This window comes from Channa argus, chromosome 4, assembly GCF_033026475.1.
Source record: "Channa argus isolate prfri chromosome 4, Channa argus male v1.0, whole genome shotgun sequence".
NCBI lineage: Eukaryota > Metazoa > Chordata > Actinopteri > Anabantiformes > Channidae > Channa > Channa argus.
The window spans coordinates 22,185,522-22,203,987 of NC_090200.1; the positions used below are offsets into that span (position 1 = coordinate 22,185,522).

General features: G+C 38.7%; 1 protein-coding gene across 1 annotated transcript in view; it reads left to right on the forward strand.

Annotated features, from left to right (window-relative positions):
• The first annotated feature begins 853 nt into the window (after window positions 1-853).
• The window catches only part of cecr2 (CECR2 histone acetyl-lysine reader), a 32,426-nt gene continuing 14,813 nt past the window's right edge, over window positions 854-18,466 (forward strand). The window contains exons 1-2 of the mRNA XM_067502552.1: window positions 854-1,116; window positions 16,590-16,684. Coding sequence (XP_067358653.1) covers window positions 997-1,116; window positions 16,590-16,684 — 215 coding nt within the window. The 5' untranslated portion in view covers window positions 854-996. The remainder of the gene's footprint in view (window positions 1,117-16,589; window positions 16,685-18,466) is intronic.

Consider the following 18,466-nt stretch of genomic DNA (forward strand, 5'->3'; position numbering starts at 1 on the left):
GTACAACTTATTTCGTAACCAACCTTATATTGCAGTTTTTCCTTGACAACTGGTTAAACAAACTTAATAGGCAAAATTCAAAGCCAAACGCATCAAAGGCAACCACGTGACGTCAGTGATGACATTATCGGTACGCTTATACTTACACTTCTTACTCCCACTATCCTTACAAAAACAGAGGAAACCCTGGTTGACTCGTACATTTACAGTATAACATGCACTTTTCATACATTGCAATAGAGGGAGCCGCTGCATTGGCCAAAACTCACACTATTCTTTACAAATTTTTAAATGTACCTGTGATACTAACTGTACACATCTAACGATAAACTGCAACAGACCTAAATTTCAACCGCTGCTGTAAGTTTATAAAATTTGGGTGGTTTGCAAAAACACTAAAATAAATTAACAAAACTATGGAATAATATCTAAAATAATGACAATTAAAATAATTTCAACAAATAATAAAAATATCCTGATGTGTAACTTTAAACATAGAAAGTTACCTAACTCATACCTAGTTTAACTTTTTAGTTCTTTTACTCCTTTACAGTTCAAAACATTCCCTTTAAACGGCCTCGGCACTTTCAAGCCGAGGGGGGGGAGAGTTTGTTGACTACTGACTTTTGTTTATGTAACAAACAAACTAACTGGTCAAATTGCACACATGTTTAACAAAGTCGGCTTACTAAGTAATATATTCACACAGTTAAGGTTAAAATAACTGATAATGCCTGAATATGGTTTATTATGCAGACATAAGGTAAGGTCTCCCCCCCTACTTGTCGAGCGGTGGTATCGCCCTTCCCATCTGTTCAGCTCCGGTGAGACGCTGAAACAGATTGTAGCGTATCCCGGGTTGCAATGGCAACTGGCCGCTCAGGATCGCACCGACAAGATTTTGTGTATTTTTAATGTTTTTGAGACATTTTACAGCGTTGATAAATTACTTTCTAATGTGAGAAATAAACTTTACACAATTTCTCAAGTGCGAAAATGTCCCAGGGATGTACAATTTCTGTGGAAGAGATCCAGTCTTGGTGGGAAGTCCCCGCCATAGCCCACTTCTGTTCGCTCTTCAGGACAGCGTTCAACCTTCCAGACTTTGAAATAGAGGTAAACGGCAGTTGTTCTTGCTTTTATTAACATGGATGTCTTTAATTGCGGAAATGAAAAGTTGTTTGTGTCAGCTTTTTTGTCTACGTGGTGTGTCTAGCGCTTTTGTATAAGTAGCTGTTAGCTGTGGAACCAGCTTAGCAGTGTTCTCTAAACTTGTATGTTAACGTTACAACTCAATCCCGTGACGCTAGGTAACGAGCTCCATAGCATGTTAGCATTGCTAAAGGCTAGCCTTAATTGCGAATGGTTGACCCTCAAAGTTGGGTCATAAAAATCGCCATTAGAATAACACTCATTAGTTTTATGATTCGGTGTCAAAAGTATCGCTACGTGTTGCTCTTATGTTATATCCAAGAATAAATCGTTGTTCCAGAGTAAGTTTTGGTAGAGGTCCTCTTGTAACAACCATGTGCCACTCATTTGTTTTTATTTCAGCAGTCTTGTGTTTATGTTGTAGAGAGGGAGTTCAGGTCTTTTAAACAAAGAAGCAAATGAGACAACACGATTAGAATATAACAGTTGCAGAGATGCGTTTAAATGTTAACCATGTTTCGTTTAGGTTATTTGTTATTACATTTATGTATTTGTATACTTGTATTTATGGATCGAAAAGAGGCGTAGAGACTAGTCGAGTTTCTACTGCTGTGTTGTTTTTTTCTCTGTCGGATAAAGTTTTGTTCACGGCGAGAGGTTCGAGTTTATTGTCTTGGATTGTCGGGTGCAAGCCATCTGCCTTGGGTGGCCATGGGGACGCAGATGCCGTTCACGTATTGTTTGTTCCCCTTGGTCCTATTTTATTTTAAGTACCGATGGTTTAAACGTTTCTTTCCGACATCAGGCGGGTTCAGTATGTAATTTAGGCAAATCACCCACCGGATCAATTTTACCCTGCATTGTAACTTTATCACTATTTTCGACTACATGCTTATTGAAATGTATTCAGAGTTTGCCAAACATCTTATTCCATCATGTGTGCAATTATTCCATCACAGTTAGTTGAGATTGTTTCATCCATCTTGCGACGATCGCGTTTTTCATAAACTAGTTAGGTCAGCATCACGCATCAACAGTGTCTTATCACTCATTCATCTCCACCCCCTTTGGGAGAGAACCACACGCAGGCATTGCTTTGTTATTAAACGATGTGCAAACCAGATGGGGGATAGCATTACGTCTACTTTACATCAAAGTTGAGGGTCTTGTGCTGTGTGCTGTTTGTGCTGCATTTTTTTTAGAATGACTTGAAGTCACAGCGAAATGCTTTGTCTAATCTTAAGTTGAACATTTTCACAGAATCGATCTTTAATTTAAATTTCAATTCATAAAGCCTTCTTTAGAGCCCTGCTTGGTTTGACTCAGTACATTACGAAGGTAAATGATGTATGTGCTTTTAACCGCACCACTAAGGCGATCACATGTGTGCATACACCCTCTACTGGATTTCGAATATTGAGATTGATGCAGTAGTTTTGTAATTTGACATTTTAATCACACACAAGTGTTCAAGGTCATAACTCCTCTGGTAGTCAACATAATTAACAGCTGCAGTTATAGCATGTCTAGATAGCAAATATAATAGAAGCATGCCACTTAAGTTGTTTGAGTGGAAACCTATTGCCTTTACAAGGGACATGGAATAAGTTTAAAAAATTATTATTGTTTTCTGTGAAGGTTTTTTGTTAGTTCACACACTATCTTTTGGTCAGATTTTTCATTCCCTTTGTATTATTTTATTATTGTATTATTTGTATTATCCTTTTGACCATATTTTGGTAAACACACTGTTCAGACAGAAAATGTTTTTGCAGGAAAATCTTTATTTGTATACATTATAATAGACTACAGTTCTGTGTGAAAGGGAAAACCAACTTTTAATAAAGTCTCTGTTTGGTATTATGGAGGGCAATCTTTTGCTGGTGATTTATTATCAAGATTGTCAATTAACAAAACCAGCATTGCTTATCTTCTACAAATTTGAAAAAAATGTCCAGGTTACAAATTGCCACAATGTAATCCTGCTTACAAACGTGGCATGTCTTGGTGTCTCTGATAAATCTGATCTGCACTGTGTGATACAAGTGATCTTTTTTTTCTTGCTTCCTAGTCCTTTATAATCCAATGCTTTATATACTACTAAATCTTAATCTAATTAAGTAGCTGTGTCTATATGTAGACTTTTATTCCACAAATAATCTAGATAGGAGCTCAGTAAGAATGAGCTCCTTTTTAATGCTGTATGCATCTAGGGCTCTTGTTTATCTATCTCAGTGTGGCTATAAGACTGTATAATATCTTTTGTACCTGATGTTTACTTAGAACAGCTGACAGTGTAAATCAGGAACACAACAAGGAAGTCCAGACAGTCCAGCTGATCAGCTCATATCTTTCCCGTACTCGGTCCTGATTTTGGTCTCTCCCATTCTTTCAAGAAAGCACACCCCCTTTCATCATTCCAACAGGTGTGCAAAGTGCTTGATGCTCTGGTTTTCTGTTTTGTGCACCTTTCAATTTGTTGTGTAGAGGCAATTTTTGGATGAATGCCAGTGCCTGGAAGTGGAAATAAATTAGGTAATTCAGACCACCTTAATAGCCCTGTCTATATATATATTGACAGGAAGAACTTTACACAAGTTACTGCACTTTGCATATAACACATCAAAAGAAATTCACTGCTGTAAGTGTTGTCCAAACAAACCCTCCTTATGTTGTCTTGCAGCTATGTAACCCTGTCAACCTGAACAATCTCACTGGTACTCCAGTGATATAGTAACCGCCACAAGCAATGGCTTGTTCCAGAGGTTTGATATTTAGATTCAATGTGTTTACTTTCAGAGCTCTTTGTGTTTTAGAAATGAGAGGAAACTGTAAGGCAGACATGTTTGTTTTTCTTAATGCCACATACCAGCAACAAGACAAGCTGGCTTGGGCACTGTCAGGGATTGTCATTTATTTTTCTCTTTGTTAGTCAGAGTTTATGAAAATTGATTAGCCCCTTACATGTAATTGTAAGTAAATATAAATTGAACATCTGAATTCTTTCAAATCTTAGGTTTTTTTCTTTTGTTTTCCTTCAAGAGATGTTTTAACTGTTTAGAGAATAATTGGGTAATAGCAGTTTCAATCCTGTCAATGTACCTGATTCTAGGGTTAAATTGCTCAAGAATTGGGTAGAAAAGGGGGGGCAGGAAGTAGCTGTCACCAGTCATGACAGAGTGAGGAGTGTTGAGTGATTTTATTCTGGCCTGGACTATAGTGTCAACATTCTTAGGCAAACCATCGGGCCTTTTATTGTAGACATAGTGCCTTATATTGGCTGCTGTCCTCCTTTGTCAGTCTGCCACCCTGTATTTATGTTATAAACAGCAATGGTCAATGACTCCTGGGGTCTCAGCCAACTGGGCATCTCACTGTAATCATCTGGAATGGTTTTGTACACTAGTGGCATCTTCTTCTGGGAAATCCATAATATGAGAAGCATACCTTGAAAACATTACTGTCCACAGTAGCTCTTTTGAAGCCTGGTTTCTTTATTTATCCTTTTGTTAACATTCATATGTTGGGGTGTAATAAATATGGGATCACTAAGAAAACATTTTTTTGGGGGGCGGGGTCATAATGGACATTTAAAATAAATTCATTGTTTTGTACCCTGTGAAATTGCAACCAGGATGCATATTGAAAAACTCAATGATCCAGTCCGATAGTGCTCCTGTGGAGCAGCTGTTTTCTTTCTATGATGGTGGGTATTGATAATAGAACCTCCCCTCAATTTCCTTGACTAGCCTTACAGAGTAGCCTCCTGCACATTGTTCCAGGGCTGATGCATTTTGCTCTCACTGGTTATCACTTTCCTCTGTAGGTAGTGAAAGGGTGCTGAGAAACCTATGTTAAGATGAGAGAAGTGATTGGGTGAGATTGGAAAAAATAAAAAAGAGAATGCATGGGTGGAAAGAGTAGAGGGGGAGAAAAGTGTCCTCAAAATGAAGGGCAAGAAAGCAACAAGCATATTAGTTTGATCTACAGGATCTCTCTCACTAGCTACTTGCCTAGCTTTTTTAGTCTCTGTAGTAGTGTATGTTTCATATCCATTCTATGTATATATGAAATTATGCCTGAAATTCCATAGCAAATAGACTCTGCAGGCCTCTTTGCTGGATCCTTATTGATGTGTCCTTTATTGCCAGACCAAGACTTTTATGCCAAGGACCTCTGTTTCTGTCACCTGTTCACTCCTAGCTCTACTGCCAAAGTGTTTGGCACAGTATCGTGCACTTATTACATGTATCTTTTTTAGCTGGATGTCATCTGAGTTTTGGGTCCTTTCTTAAACTAGCCCTATATTTGAAGATGTTTACTAGACTTGTGATGGGCTAAAAACTCGATCTGACTTGTATGTAGTGTAATCCATGGTACAGTAAAATATACTTAGTTTAAGCTTATGACTAGCGGGATGAAAAAACAAAAATAGTGACAAAGGCAGCTAATACCCTTGTAGTCTGATTATAACTGTTATATAGTAATTAGTAGGTAGTTTTGCCATACTTGTTTGTTTCAGGAAATGTAGCAACATCTTGTGAAATAAAGTAGATTTCTATTGTATTTTACTGCATCACTCCACACCCAAGGGACTTTTTCCCCTTTTTAATTTAGCAATGTTTGTAGTGTATGATATTGTTGATCTGAAATTTATTTAATCCATAATTTTGGTCCAAGTTAAATAATTTGATGAACCTGTTCAGGCCCCACATAGTATGACTTGTAATGACAAAAGGGAGTTTTCATTTTCCAACATAATTGTTAATATTATAGCTGCTAAACATTAGCATGTTAGCATTGTCATTTTAGTCTAAACTGCTGCCTAAGAACAAGTTTACAGATCTGCTAGGGCCTCAGTGTAGAATGTTAGGAATACATGCAGATTTAAAAAGCTAGACGAGTGAAAGATGCCATTCGTTGTGAATAAGACGTAACTCTGCAGCTCTGCCCCTCCCGTTAGATTCGAAAAGAGTTCACCTACACTGCAGGGAAGAGTTCACATAAACTCAAACCGCATGCAAATAGCCTGTGACACAGTGTCAGTTATAGTCATCACGATCATCCTGATGTCAACAGAAACCAAGCAGATAGAGGCATTTTAATTTAAATTGAAGAAGAGCAGATTGCCATGGTATTGGTTTCCTAATTTTTCATGACCTGTATTTAATATTTTAAGTAACATTCGTAATTTTCCCTTTACAGCTAATTTGCTTAATGTCAACATGTCCCAGAGGACACCTTTTAGTTTTATTTTAAGGTTTCCACCTTATGTTCTTATGTACAGCAAATAAGCAAGTTGCATCCATATCAAATATGTTTATTATATAAATATTTATAAGTCAACTTGCTGATTGCGTTATTCTAATAAATTACATTTCATTAGTGTCATTTATCAGTATCAATGCCTTAATGATGGATCTTGAGAATTTCATGATCTGTTATTTTCAATTTAATGAGTATCTACGGTGAATGATTTTTTTTCACTTCACTGCTATCATGGTCTCTGTCTTTGTATATTGAATGCTCTTTTACAATTTATATTAAATTTTGGTTCCAAAGTTCAGCTGGTAAGTAGAATAGTAATTCTGGAAATGGCTGTACCTTCAGTAGTAGTTCAGTTCAACACATTTGAAAAAAAAATACTTGATGTGATGTGGCATTAAAACTTACCTATAATTAAACAAAAAACCTACTGATACATTTTTAATAAACATTGTCAGTGTTTTGTGTGTGTGTGTGTGTGAGACCGAGAGACCATTAAAAACCAGAGAACATTAATTCTGTTTCTAGATTTACAGTTGTGGACAGACTCTTTGTATCTCCTGGATATTCCTCACATCCCCATCATCTACCCACCAGATGTTTTCACTTACGTTTCAAATGCCCGATAAGACCTTTAAGACCATGTGGGTGGGTACAGACTGTATTTGATTGACAGCTCACTCACTCACTCCTCTTTTTCTCCACCTGTTAGGGAAGTATTACACCATTGTCATTGTTGATTTAGAGTTGGTGCCATTATATATTTTGCAAGATCCTTGAAGTTCATAACAAGATTTTTTCTTTTTTGAATTTTAAATATTCCTATTGCTCATTACTACTCATACAAGTCTTTTATTTGGCATGTGTGTGGACAAACCTTTCTCACAAAACCTATCCACATTGCCATAAATTGTCTCGGTACCCCATACCCATTAGCAGCCCCTCTACTCACACCCCTTGTCGAGCACCAGCAATCTCACTGTCCCTGAGCCCCAGTCCCTGGCATCACCATGACTAAACCCCAGATGGTGGTTCTTTCTTTCTCTTCCCCCTGGAGGGTGGAGGCGCTTCTCTTTAACTCAGAGCTAGCTAGGGAGGAGACTCCTAGAAGACTCCACTGTGATTGTAAAAGAAGACTTAGTCCTATTAGATCTGGTAAATAAGCAATGTGAGCATGTCCTTGTTTCTGTTGTCTACAAAGCATATGGATTAACAGGGGGAATAGGATCAAGGCTTAAGTGTTCCCAGATCATGGCACAGCTTCAGCCAGACATGCATCTTGCTGATTCCCAGTTTCTCTGGATTATAACTGCAGATAGCTGTCACTAAATGTGTTGCTGGTCTGCTCTCAACTAGGTAACTTTGTGAGGGCCAAGATGAGTGGCATGGCAGGATATCACTATGAAATTCAAATGGAGTTAGAATTTTTGGGAAATGTTCTATTTTTATTTTTTTTAGTAGAAACAGTTTTCTGTGATATCTGCATAATCACCACTGATCGTCATCTGGGATAGTGGTTTGTCATTTAAATCTCTGAACAGAAGTTTACCTTAAACCTTGCCTTTCTTTTTATCTCGCTTCTAGGGATGAGATTGGAACCTCCCACACAGCAACAAGTATCCATTCTGATTCCAGATTTGTACTGTTCAGTCATCCCTTGCATCCCTTTTCCCTTTTTTTTCTTTCTGTCCCACCCACTGACACATCTCCAGCTCAGTACTTTTTACTGCTTCAGAAAAACATCTTGACACTTTTCAGATTCCCTATAAGATCAAGAACCGTTTTGAACATCTTTTTTATTACCCTCCTTTGCATGCAATGTGAGGGTAGGGTTGTATGAGGCTTCTGCCCCTCCCCCAGTTGTGATTGACAAGTATGAAGAGCAATACATGCATCAGATGGTTTCACATGGGGAGTATGTGCACAGAGGGGGGAGGTAGAGGGGCACATACACTGGGGTTTGTTTCAGCCAGTTCCATTGTTGCAGCTCCCCATGGTTCCCACTCTCTGTCTCCAGTCTGGGGCGGCATCTTTCCACTGTTGCTTTTACACTGTGGTGTGTTTGCAACTGGTCGTGAAAACTTCCCTACGTTTTGGAGTTACGCGTGTGTTTGTTTAGTCTTTCACAAAGTAATGTTGCCTGTTGTGTTTAAGTGTTGCAATGTTATAGTTAGAGGAGGTACATTCTGGATGTGCTAATATGTGCTCCTAACCCCTATGTGTCTCTTAACACTGTTTGTTTTCAAAATATTAGGTAGTGCTGAAATATGTAGGCTATTTCTTACCTGTTGTTGTTATTCTCGAACGTGTAGTTTGGCAATATTAGTCCTGTGTGGGCGTTCAGAACAAAAACTGCTTGGTTTAAAAAGATGAGCAAGATGTAGGCATGTTGTTTCGCCAGTTTTAATTGGTGACAGTGATTTTTTTTTTTGTGCTCAATAGTAGAAGTCTGGCACTTATGATTTAAAGCAACCCCCTTGTCTAAGCACTGTACAACATGTGGGGCTTATACTAGTAGCAGTACTTCCAATATGATGAACCAAGAAATCACTCCAGTATATCTTTTGAACATAGAATGAGTGGAGCAGTGTTGTTTCAAAAACTATTTGTCATAGTATATGTTTCGTTCAGGCTGCAGTTTTTGTTGATTATTTTTATAGTCCGCATCAAGCATGAATCCAACTTAAGGCTTTTACAGCTCAAACAGTCGACACTCTTTAGCTTCCTCTGATGCCTGTCAAGTATATAAAACTAGAATTATTATACTTTTATTGTAAACAAGGTATTAGTTACTAGTGTAGTTTTCTCATCATGGCCAGTCATATTTGCTGTAATGCACTGCCAGATTTAAGGTATTGCTGTGCTTGCTCCAATTGCTCTTTTTGATTATTAGGGGGGCTTTGGTAGGCATTACACTTCGGCTTATAGTAGGTTTTTTTTTTATCTACTTGCCTGCTGCTTTCCAGCTCATAAACCCGTTCTGATTTGGGCTTTAGGAGCTTCTTCTTTTGCTTGACTACTTCTCCTCTTCTGTGAAGTACCAGTTCCTCCTCATATGCAGCTATGTACTTATATCCAAGGCTGCAATCCATTTGCTTAGTGTTGTTTTGTCTCATGACTTCTCTTTCCGGAGTGTGTGTGTGTGTGTGTGTGTCCACACAGATATATATGTATGTCTATGAAGTCAGGGAACAGTAGCATGGGGATATCAGCTGAAGCCAAAATCTCTATTTTATATAAGCAAGTTTATGATGTGGTTTTCTTAGAGCAGTGTGAGAGGCGCCGGCTTCCTTGGGTTGTCTCCCAACTCCTGCTTATACTGATCCTTACCTATGCTGCATGGCAGTCCAAGGCAAAGTTGTCTCTCTGAATCTAGGAAAAGCTTGGATCAGGAAATATTTTTACACTTGATGTGTTTAAGTGCACTGATGTAATCCAGTTACAGTTGACTTTCTTGAAAAAGCTGAATTCTTAAGTGTCACATAAACCCGATTACCATAATCCAGGTGGTGGATTAAAAAAGTGGCCTGTAGAGGACCAATAAATTGTTCACTTTCCACCACATATTTTTAAATTCAGTTTGCCTTGTAAAAAGACACTCCAATTTGTGTGTCTGCCCATCTTCTACTGCACTCACAGTCTATACAGACACACTTAAAATCTTTTAATATATGATATAAGTTTAAGGTAACAGAAATCAGATTCTGTTTAGTATAACCAGGTTACTGAAATGCATGAAAAGTTGTTCCTTGATTACTAGCGTAACCTGATATTTCTGGGTAGCCTGTTAGTAAGTGCATGTAATCGCAGTAGTTTCCCTTATCTCTCCCACTCTGCCCTCCACTAAAGACTAGCTACCTGTCCCATGTGGCTCTCGCATTGACGTCAAAATAATAAAACTCTGCTGAAAGTCATACTTACATTATATTTGTGTAGTATATGGGTTATATTTAGTGTTTGTCTCTGTTTTTATTTAATTTTAACCAGGTCCCACATGATAGGGCAGCTTATTTAGAACAACCTGTTGGAACAACCTTTAGTCATTCTTCCTGTTTGGCTGTTTTCGTGAGCAAATCGCCGCCTTACCTGGAGGCTCTAATTGTATGAATGCATCAAAGTGCTAGTTAAGGCAGGTGTGAAGGTGTGTGAATCTTCACTTTAGCTTCAACAGATGTTGTAAATCAAGAATGAATATGCTGACAAATTACACAACAAGTTCTTGTTTTGATAAAGTCAGTCAGATGTATGTGGCAGCAACTCAAAGATGCTGATGCTTTCCTCTGATGATCAGATGAACAGCACATCCTGAGGATGTGAGGGCGTTTTCCTGTGGTGTTACGGCTCTGTGCTCATGTTTGTCATGTGGCAGGAGGTGGTGGTGATGTGTGGGGGTAGAGGGTGTTGTCAGAAGATGGCTCCTGGAGGAACCATGTGTGAGTTGAACGTGGGAGGGGAGTGGGGGTGGAAGAAATAAAGAAAGAAGCAAAGGGAAGGAAGAGAGGAACCTTTACACAACAAACAGGCCTCCCTTCCCCCTAAAGCGATCCATGCATACGTCCTCCAACTGTTGGTAATAAAGACCCTGGAGGAGCTGTTAATGGCAGTGGCTTGGAAAGTGTCTGCTGTGAGGGTAGACAGAGAGGTCAACCCATGTGGATGTGCAACAAACTTGGAGATTTTGTTTATCACACCCTATTCTCTCATGCAGCTTGATTTGACAAGATAGACATGCAGGCATTTTATGTCTTGTTTTTGTCTGTTTCAGCAGATGTCGATTGGGACACTTGTTGTGGCCTTTAGTGTCAATTTTGCTTTTTAGTTATCTGCATTGCAGCTTGTGTACTCTGCCTTTGAGGTCTGTTGCCTGTCGAAGGACATCAGTCTAGCCTAAATGTTTCTTTTATTTTAAAAAAAGTCGGTTCCAGTTCATATAATCTTTTGGTTTTTGTTTAAAGCAGAGACCTATCTGTTAGTCCTCAAGTAAGGGTGCTCATTGGATCAAATCTTGCCAATTAAAAGTGCCATCACAGTTTGATCTCTAGTTATTACCTTTTGAAAGAAAATACTACAAAAGTGATGTTGTTCTGTTTGCTGTAGTTGAGGTCTCCCCCGACGGGATAGTCGAAGAGTCTCTGGGCAAGACACTGAACCCTTAACAGCCCATTCCCATCCCCAGCTGTGCAGTGCCGGTCCAAGCCTGGGTAGAAATTGGGGAGGGTTGCGTCGGGAATGACATCCGGCGTAAAAACTGTGCCAAATCAATATGCAGACAATGATCCACTCTGCCGACCCTGAACTCATGGGATAAAAAATAAATACATTTTGTACCACACTCTTGTTTTGTAAGAACAAAAATTCACTAAAAGTGTTTTTAATATGGACTGTCTTTAACACTGTCTATACCTCTACATTGTTTCCCATTCTATAATTAGACAGTGGCTTAAACAATTCCGGTTGTATTGTTTTAAGTGTAGATTTTCAAATATGTTGAGCCTGGATGCTTATTTAAATATCCACCTTGCTACTGACTTAATAGAATTACTGCCAGTCTCATATTCTTCTTGAATATGTAGGGTCCTCAGCTACAGTAAAGCCAAAAACTGTCCGGAGTAGGGACAGGAGAGGAGAGATAGGAGAGTCAGCGAGAAAAAGAGAGGGGTGGAGTGAGTGTGTTGTCAGGGGAATAATAGAATGTCTCAGAGGCCCTTACATACTGGGAAGCAGGACAGGGAGGGAAATGGTTTGGAGGAGAGGAAAAAGGTTAAGCCAGAAAGAGAAGCAGGGCAAGAAACAGTGGGGGAGTTAGGTGAGAGAAGTCGCACATACCTTCAGGCAGAATTGCTGATTGCAGTCTAGGCCTACAAGAGGGGCCGTGGTGATGACACACCTTTTGACTAAGCCTTGACTCACCCTCTAATCTTTTTACCAGTCTATGAACACGTATAGCGTGTTTTGTTCATAGCAGTAGGTTGGTGATAAATCTAACAGTTTAAACAGCTCTTTGATTTATAGCTTGTCTCTTTTCCAGCTCTTATCTTTGAGCCCCATTGATCATTAATGTGAAACAGTCAAAGTACTGCACTGTTTATTCTGTTGAGATACGTGTATGAGTGAATGTCTGCAAAGATGTGTTTTTCTATTGTATTTGCCAAAGGTTTTGAGTTGTGTACTTGTAGTGTATTAGTATAGTAACTTTTTTTGTGTACGTGGTTATTGAAGGGACAGGTTCTCACAGGAAATATCCAGCTGCAGTGGGGTGCCCCTCTCAGCCAATCACCAAGCTTAGTGTTAGCATGGAAGGGATTGGTTGGGTGATTGAATGACTGAAGAAAAGGCAGCACACTAGATTAATTCCCCTTCCCTCTGCCATCTGAGATGCTGTGTGGCACTTCAGAGGTGGAGCAGAGTGGTGTTAATCCAAGGTCTGTATCAAACCACTTTGCTGTGCTGTACTGAACTCTCCACACTTCCCCTGGTTATGGCCCCCAGCTTTTTGAAGCATGATCAAAGTGCAGTCTGTCTCTGATGGATGGGCTCACTCTGGCTCAGAGGCTGCCTGAGAGGGGACTAGGAAGTGGAAGGGAGCATGACCATGTGCATCCTTTGCATATGGTCTTTTACACACAAAGACACTGACTATCTCTTCATCCTTTTAATATTCAGTTTGTGGCTATCACAGAGCTATGTAGATTCATTGCATATGTTACATTTGAACAAACAATGACTTGTGTTAGCTTGAGTCTAAACTTTCCCCTAATGTGTTTATTTATGCCTTAGATGTCTTAGAATTCATGTACAGTATACCGTGTATAGATTATATAGGTGTATATAGGTTTCTGCTTAGTTAGTAAGTTTTGTAGCATTACAGTTCAGTGTTTACCCTATAATAGAATGGTCATGGCAGGCTGCTACACAACAGGTATTTCGAAATCTAATACTTTTCAATATAGTAACATTTGGAAATGATCATTTTGTTGGACAGTCTTCAGGTGAATCACTCGTGTCTTCTCCCTGCAGGAATCTAATTTGCTCCTGACAGTTCTCATAAAAACAGAAGAAACGGAGAACATATAAAAACATGAATGAGAGTGACCTGAGGATAATTCTTATAATAGATTATATACATAGAGGTTTAAAGAACCAGGATTTTAAAATAAGTCAGGGTTGGAGGAGAATATAGATTAGTTGTCTTCTGCATATATATTTGGATTTCCAGTAACCACGTTTAAGTGCATGTAAATACAGTCCATATCACAATTGTTCTCTTGTCAACACATTATACAGTATAATGTGTCAGTAATCAGTATCATTATAATATTTAAAAATAACTTATTACCAAGTAATCATTACAGAACCAATCTGTGTTGTAATTGAGTTTGAATAAATGCACGATTTCCCATAATGCATATAGCATTAGGAAAACCTGTTATTTTGCTGCTATTGATGCTAATGTGAGCATGCACCACATACAAAGAGGAAAACTGGACACACAACCCAAAAATATAAATGGTTCTCTCTAAAACACTGTAGACCAATAACAATGAATAAGAGAAGCGAGGTAGAAGAAGGTAGAGAGGTGAGAGAGAAAGAGGAGGATGGGGGTCATCAAATTTTTATAATGATGCCATGATTCCAAAAAAAAAATTCAACACTAAAAAAATGAAATAAAGCAGTCATTCATGCACACTGTCATGATGAGAAAATGGGCAGTTTGTTTTAAGTTGCTGAGGAGTTCAACTTGCTGTTTGCACCAACTTGGGAGTTTTTATTGATATATTTCATTATGTGGGCAGCATGTTAGTGGTTGCTCACCTCATGGCTAAAAGGTTGGATCCACTGGCTGGTTGTAGCTTTTCTGTTTGGAGTTTGCATGTTTTCCCTATGCTTGTGTGGGTTTCCTCCCACAGGCATTTCTTTGAATGTGAGAGGGAATGGTTTTCTTTCTCTGTATGTCCTTATGTGTTGGCCCTGAGATAGACTGGAGACTTGTCCAGGCTGTATCCCATCTTTCACCTAATGACAGCTATGTGTTCAGCTTTTTGTAATGTAAATTTACATTTTTGGAATTATACAGCTACGACTACCTAGAGCTATACAGAGTGTAGCGAAGTGTAAAGAGCAAAGCAAAGCTTTATCAGAGCAGAGAGAAAGAGCTAGGAAAATCAGAGAGGACTGATTCGTTAGTTGTTCATTAGCGCGACCATAGGTTGCACGTTATAACTTTAAATAGAGCCTTAACGATTCGGCTGAAATTCAGCAGATATTCATATTGACACTTAAAACAGAGTTTTCTCAGGCAACTAGGAAACATACTTCTGTTACATGTGCTTTCTTACTCTTTTGATGTTTATTGGTCATTTGCAATTAGGCATTTGATGCATTACTGCAACCTCCTCTTTCCTTTGTGCAATACCAATTTCCAATGATAAACAGCAGCAGAAGTTGGTGCATGTAATGTCTAAACTCAGTCCCATTCTTTGTTAGCATTTGGGTCGTTTTTTTCTTTGTGTTTTTGAAGGCACTTCAGCCTGTTGTGGGACCTTGTAAGGTAATTAGAATTGTGTTTGATACATGTAATATGTTCTGCTTCCTGAAGACTTGGCTTTATACATGTATAAATGTTGGCCCCCTACCTTTAGTCTGGCTGCTGAATTTTCATGAATATCTGTCTCAATTGCTATTATTGTTTGCGTCTGACTTGGTCATGATTGTGTGCTTTTAAAACTTAACAAACTGAACTAAGGCTGACTGATTTAGAAGCAGCAGTAAGCAGTAGTCTGAGGTTCAGACCTCAACTATCATATTTTGTTTTTCAACATCTTTCTCAACATCTTGTCAGTCTCCTTCCTCCCTTTCTGCTTGCCATTGTGCTGAATTGTTGGCTTGTGGCTTCAATCCTTCTCCTTGGCCAGGAGCATATATGCTGACCTTTGGAGACCCCTGAGCTCACCCAGGGTCAGAATGAGAAGAGACAAGGCCCTCCACAGTTATTAAATGTGCCTTCTCATCCTTAAGATAATTTTGGACTATTCATTTAAGCTGGGAGGTAGGGATGCCATACAGATTAAGAAGTATTTATATGAAGAGGAGGAATGGTAAAGAGTTTGTATTGTTTTGGTGAAGAATCAATCAGCAGGAAATATAAATGGAGAGGAGTGGTCAGCTACAGGCAGTTGAGTGTGAAGGGGCTGCTTTGCATCCTTCAAAAGAGGGCTATAAGAGGAATGGACACTTGGCTGATGGAGCACTTGCATTAGCATTTCTGCCCTCTTCGCCTCCTGTTCCCTCTTCGTCTCCCCTTCTGTTCTAGTCCAGAGCCTTTGGGTATCATTGGAGAAAGCAGTGCATGCTGGGAAGCCATGTGGGGTTCTTTCTCTTGGTTGGTCAGCAGTGGAGAGGAGGGGATATGGCTGTGCTGCAGCATAGGCCCCTGCTGCCTGCCATCTCTCCTTGCTACTTTCTAGTCTTTTAGTTTGCTCTGCCGGTTACTGCCGCTTCATAAAACCTCTGTGGCTTAAACACAATGCTGGGCAGGAGAGGGGTCATTCCTGAACTTGAACCTCAGCTCCAGCCAAACAACGCTTGGCAAACCAAGAACCCCTAATCAGACAAGTTGCAAATTCTAACTATCCTCTCAAACGCCCTCACACAGTATGCTGAGTACTCACAAATTAAATGTGTTACTATTTTGATCTATCCTTATACAGCTATGATAGTCATGTGCAAAAGGTAGTACTACCTTATTTTGAAATGGCAAAAAGAGGAAGAGATTTTTTTCATTAACACAATATTTAATGCACAATTAAGAGTTAGTTTTTAGTTATCAGAAATTAATTTACATCTATTTTTAATTTTCAAGGGGGATGCAAACATTTTGTTACTGTAAAATGTAAGGGGATGCAAGTTTAACCCTACATCCTAAATATAATGATGTTTCACATTCTGCTAGTTGTGCAATGTTCTTACATCATTACAATAACAAAATGGAGTGTACATGAAAAAGTTATAGTGAAATAATGAGAATTTAAAAAAATGCAAACATTTGCATCATCAGTGATAAATGAATTAAATTGTAATTAATTATTTTTCTGATGAAGAAACATTTGCTAATTGACTTCAGTCTGTCAAATAAAAATTCTTTGAGTTGAGCCTGTCTCTTTTGTTGTTTCCAGGAGCTGGAAAAAGCCCTTTTAGACCAAGACTTGGGCTTCCTCAGGGAACTGATTGCCTGTCTGTTGCAGGGATGCTACCAGCGCACTGACATCACGTAAGTAAAAAAGACAAGAGAAAAGTGCCATGGAAGTGCAATAGGGATGATTTGTTTATTTTGTATATTTATGTTCATTTTTTGAGGAGCAAAAGCCAGAAGTTGGCATCTGTTTTGTTCAAAAAGATAATGAATGCCACTTTTATGATTTTTGAAGCCTGAATACAATTGCTAGAAGGTAAAAGCTATTGTTAGGCTATAAAACTTCAATATGTGTTTAACATCAAGGTAACTCTGGGAATTATAGCTTTTTCAAGTAATCAGGAACCAGAATTTACTCTCAAGAAATCTTATTACTGGATGTCTGCATATACATGATGCAGAATAATAATCTGATTTCTTCTTCTGTTCTTCATTTAGGAATCATGGCTAACAAATTATAACTTTATAGTAACACAAAACAGAGGCGCAGTGTGAAAGTCGATTCACATTTCTTTCAGTTTGATTTGTAGCTGCAAAGTTAAAACCGCTATTTCCATATAGTTTAAATTATCAGTAGCACCCAAGAGCCTTCATAGGCATCTGAGTCACTGGCATAGTCACTTATTTTGGAATTTACTCACCATATAATGAGGGTCTGCAGTGAATTCAATAAATATAACAAAGCCACCAAAATGTTTCTCTTTGCTGTGATCATATGATGGGAGAAAGTGAGCATTCTTTGCCTTTCCATTCCACACATGTGCTTTATTTGTCACAGGGCTTTCCTCTCTATACACCTACTTTAGCCTATCATTAGAAAGTACTAAATTGATAAGCAGAGTGTCAGGAATGATCCAGATTTTCCACCAGTAACAGGAGGGCAACCTGCTTTATTGTACTGGACAGGCACTGGCATCCTAGGGGTGGCTCAGCATTGGCCTTTCACAGAGCTGCCCTTTTCATCCGCACGCGTTAAACGCTCTGCCAGAGTAGGGGTAAGGAGGGAGGGAGTATGTTGTTGAGAATGAGGGACAGAGAGGAGGAGAGAGATGGAATAGCGGTTAAGGCTGGGGGCTTAGAGCTGTGTGAAAAGTGCACACTGCTCTTTCAAGATAAGCCATTTTTTCTCTGTGGTGTTGCCTAGATTCCCACCCCTGCCCCAAGCCTTTTTTGTGTTAATGTGAGTTAAAACTGAAGGGTGCTGATTATTCAGCTAGACCTGAACCAGAATCAAAAATTTTCACCAGTCCTCACTCATAGCAGACATACCAAAAATACTTTATTTACCTTTTTTTTTGTTTTCAATTTCACCTCCTCCAACTCAACAGCTACTATATTTGTTTCATCTCTGTTGTTTCCTAAGTTATAAACTACAAGAACACTGGTTGATTTTCAAATAGGATTTGCTGTTCAATTGGTTGTATTTATCCATACAATTTATTAATGGATCAGTCATATAGGATTATTTTTGATTCATAGATCAAATCAACATACCAAAAATAATTTCATTCCATCTAAATTATAATTTTTTTTCTTACACATTATATGAGGATTTCAAAGGATCCTAATTCTGAAAGAAGTGTATTCTAAAGTAGCCACTGGTTCTGAACCAGCTCTGGAACTGGCTGAAACACAACCTTCCGTAATAGAAACCAAACTAAATCTTAGAACGGGGGGAAAAAACTGAATCAGAAGAATGTGAATCAAATTTTATTGAGTGATTTTGCACCAGGAGAGTAAGTATGTAGGTTTTGTAATGACAAATACACTGACACACACTGACATTAAGGCAAAGACCACAACAACAAATAGTAGTTCTGTAGAATAATAGTAGATACCCTGTGAGAATGACAGTTGGTA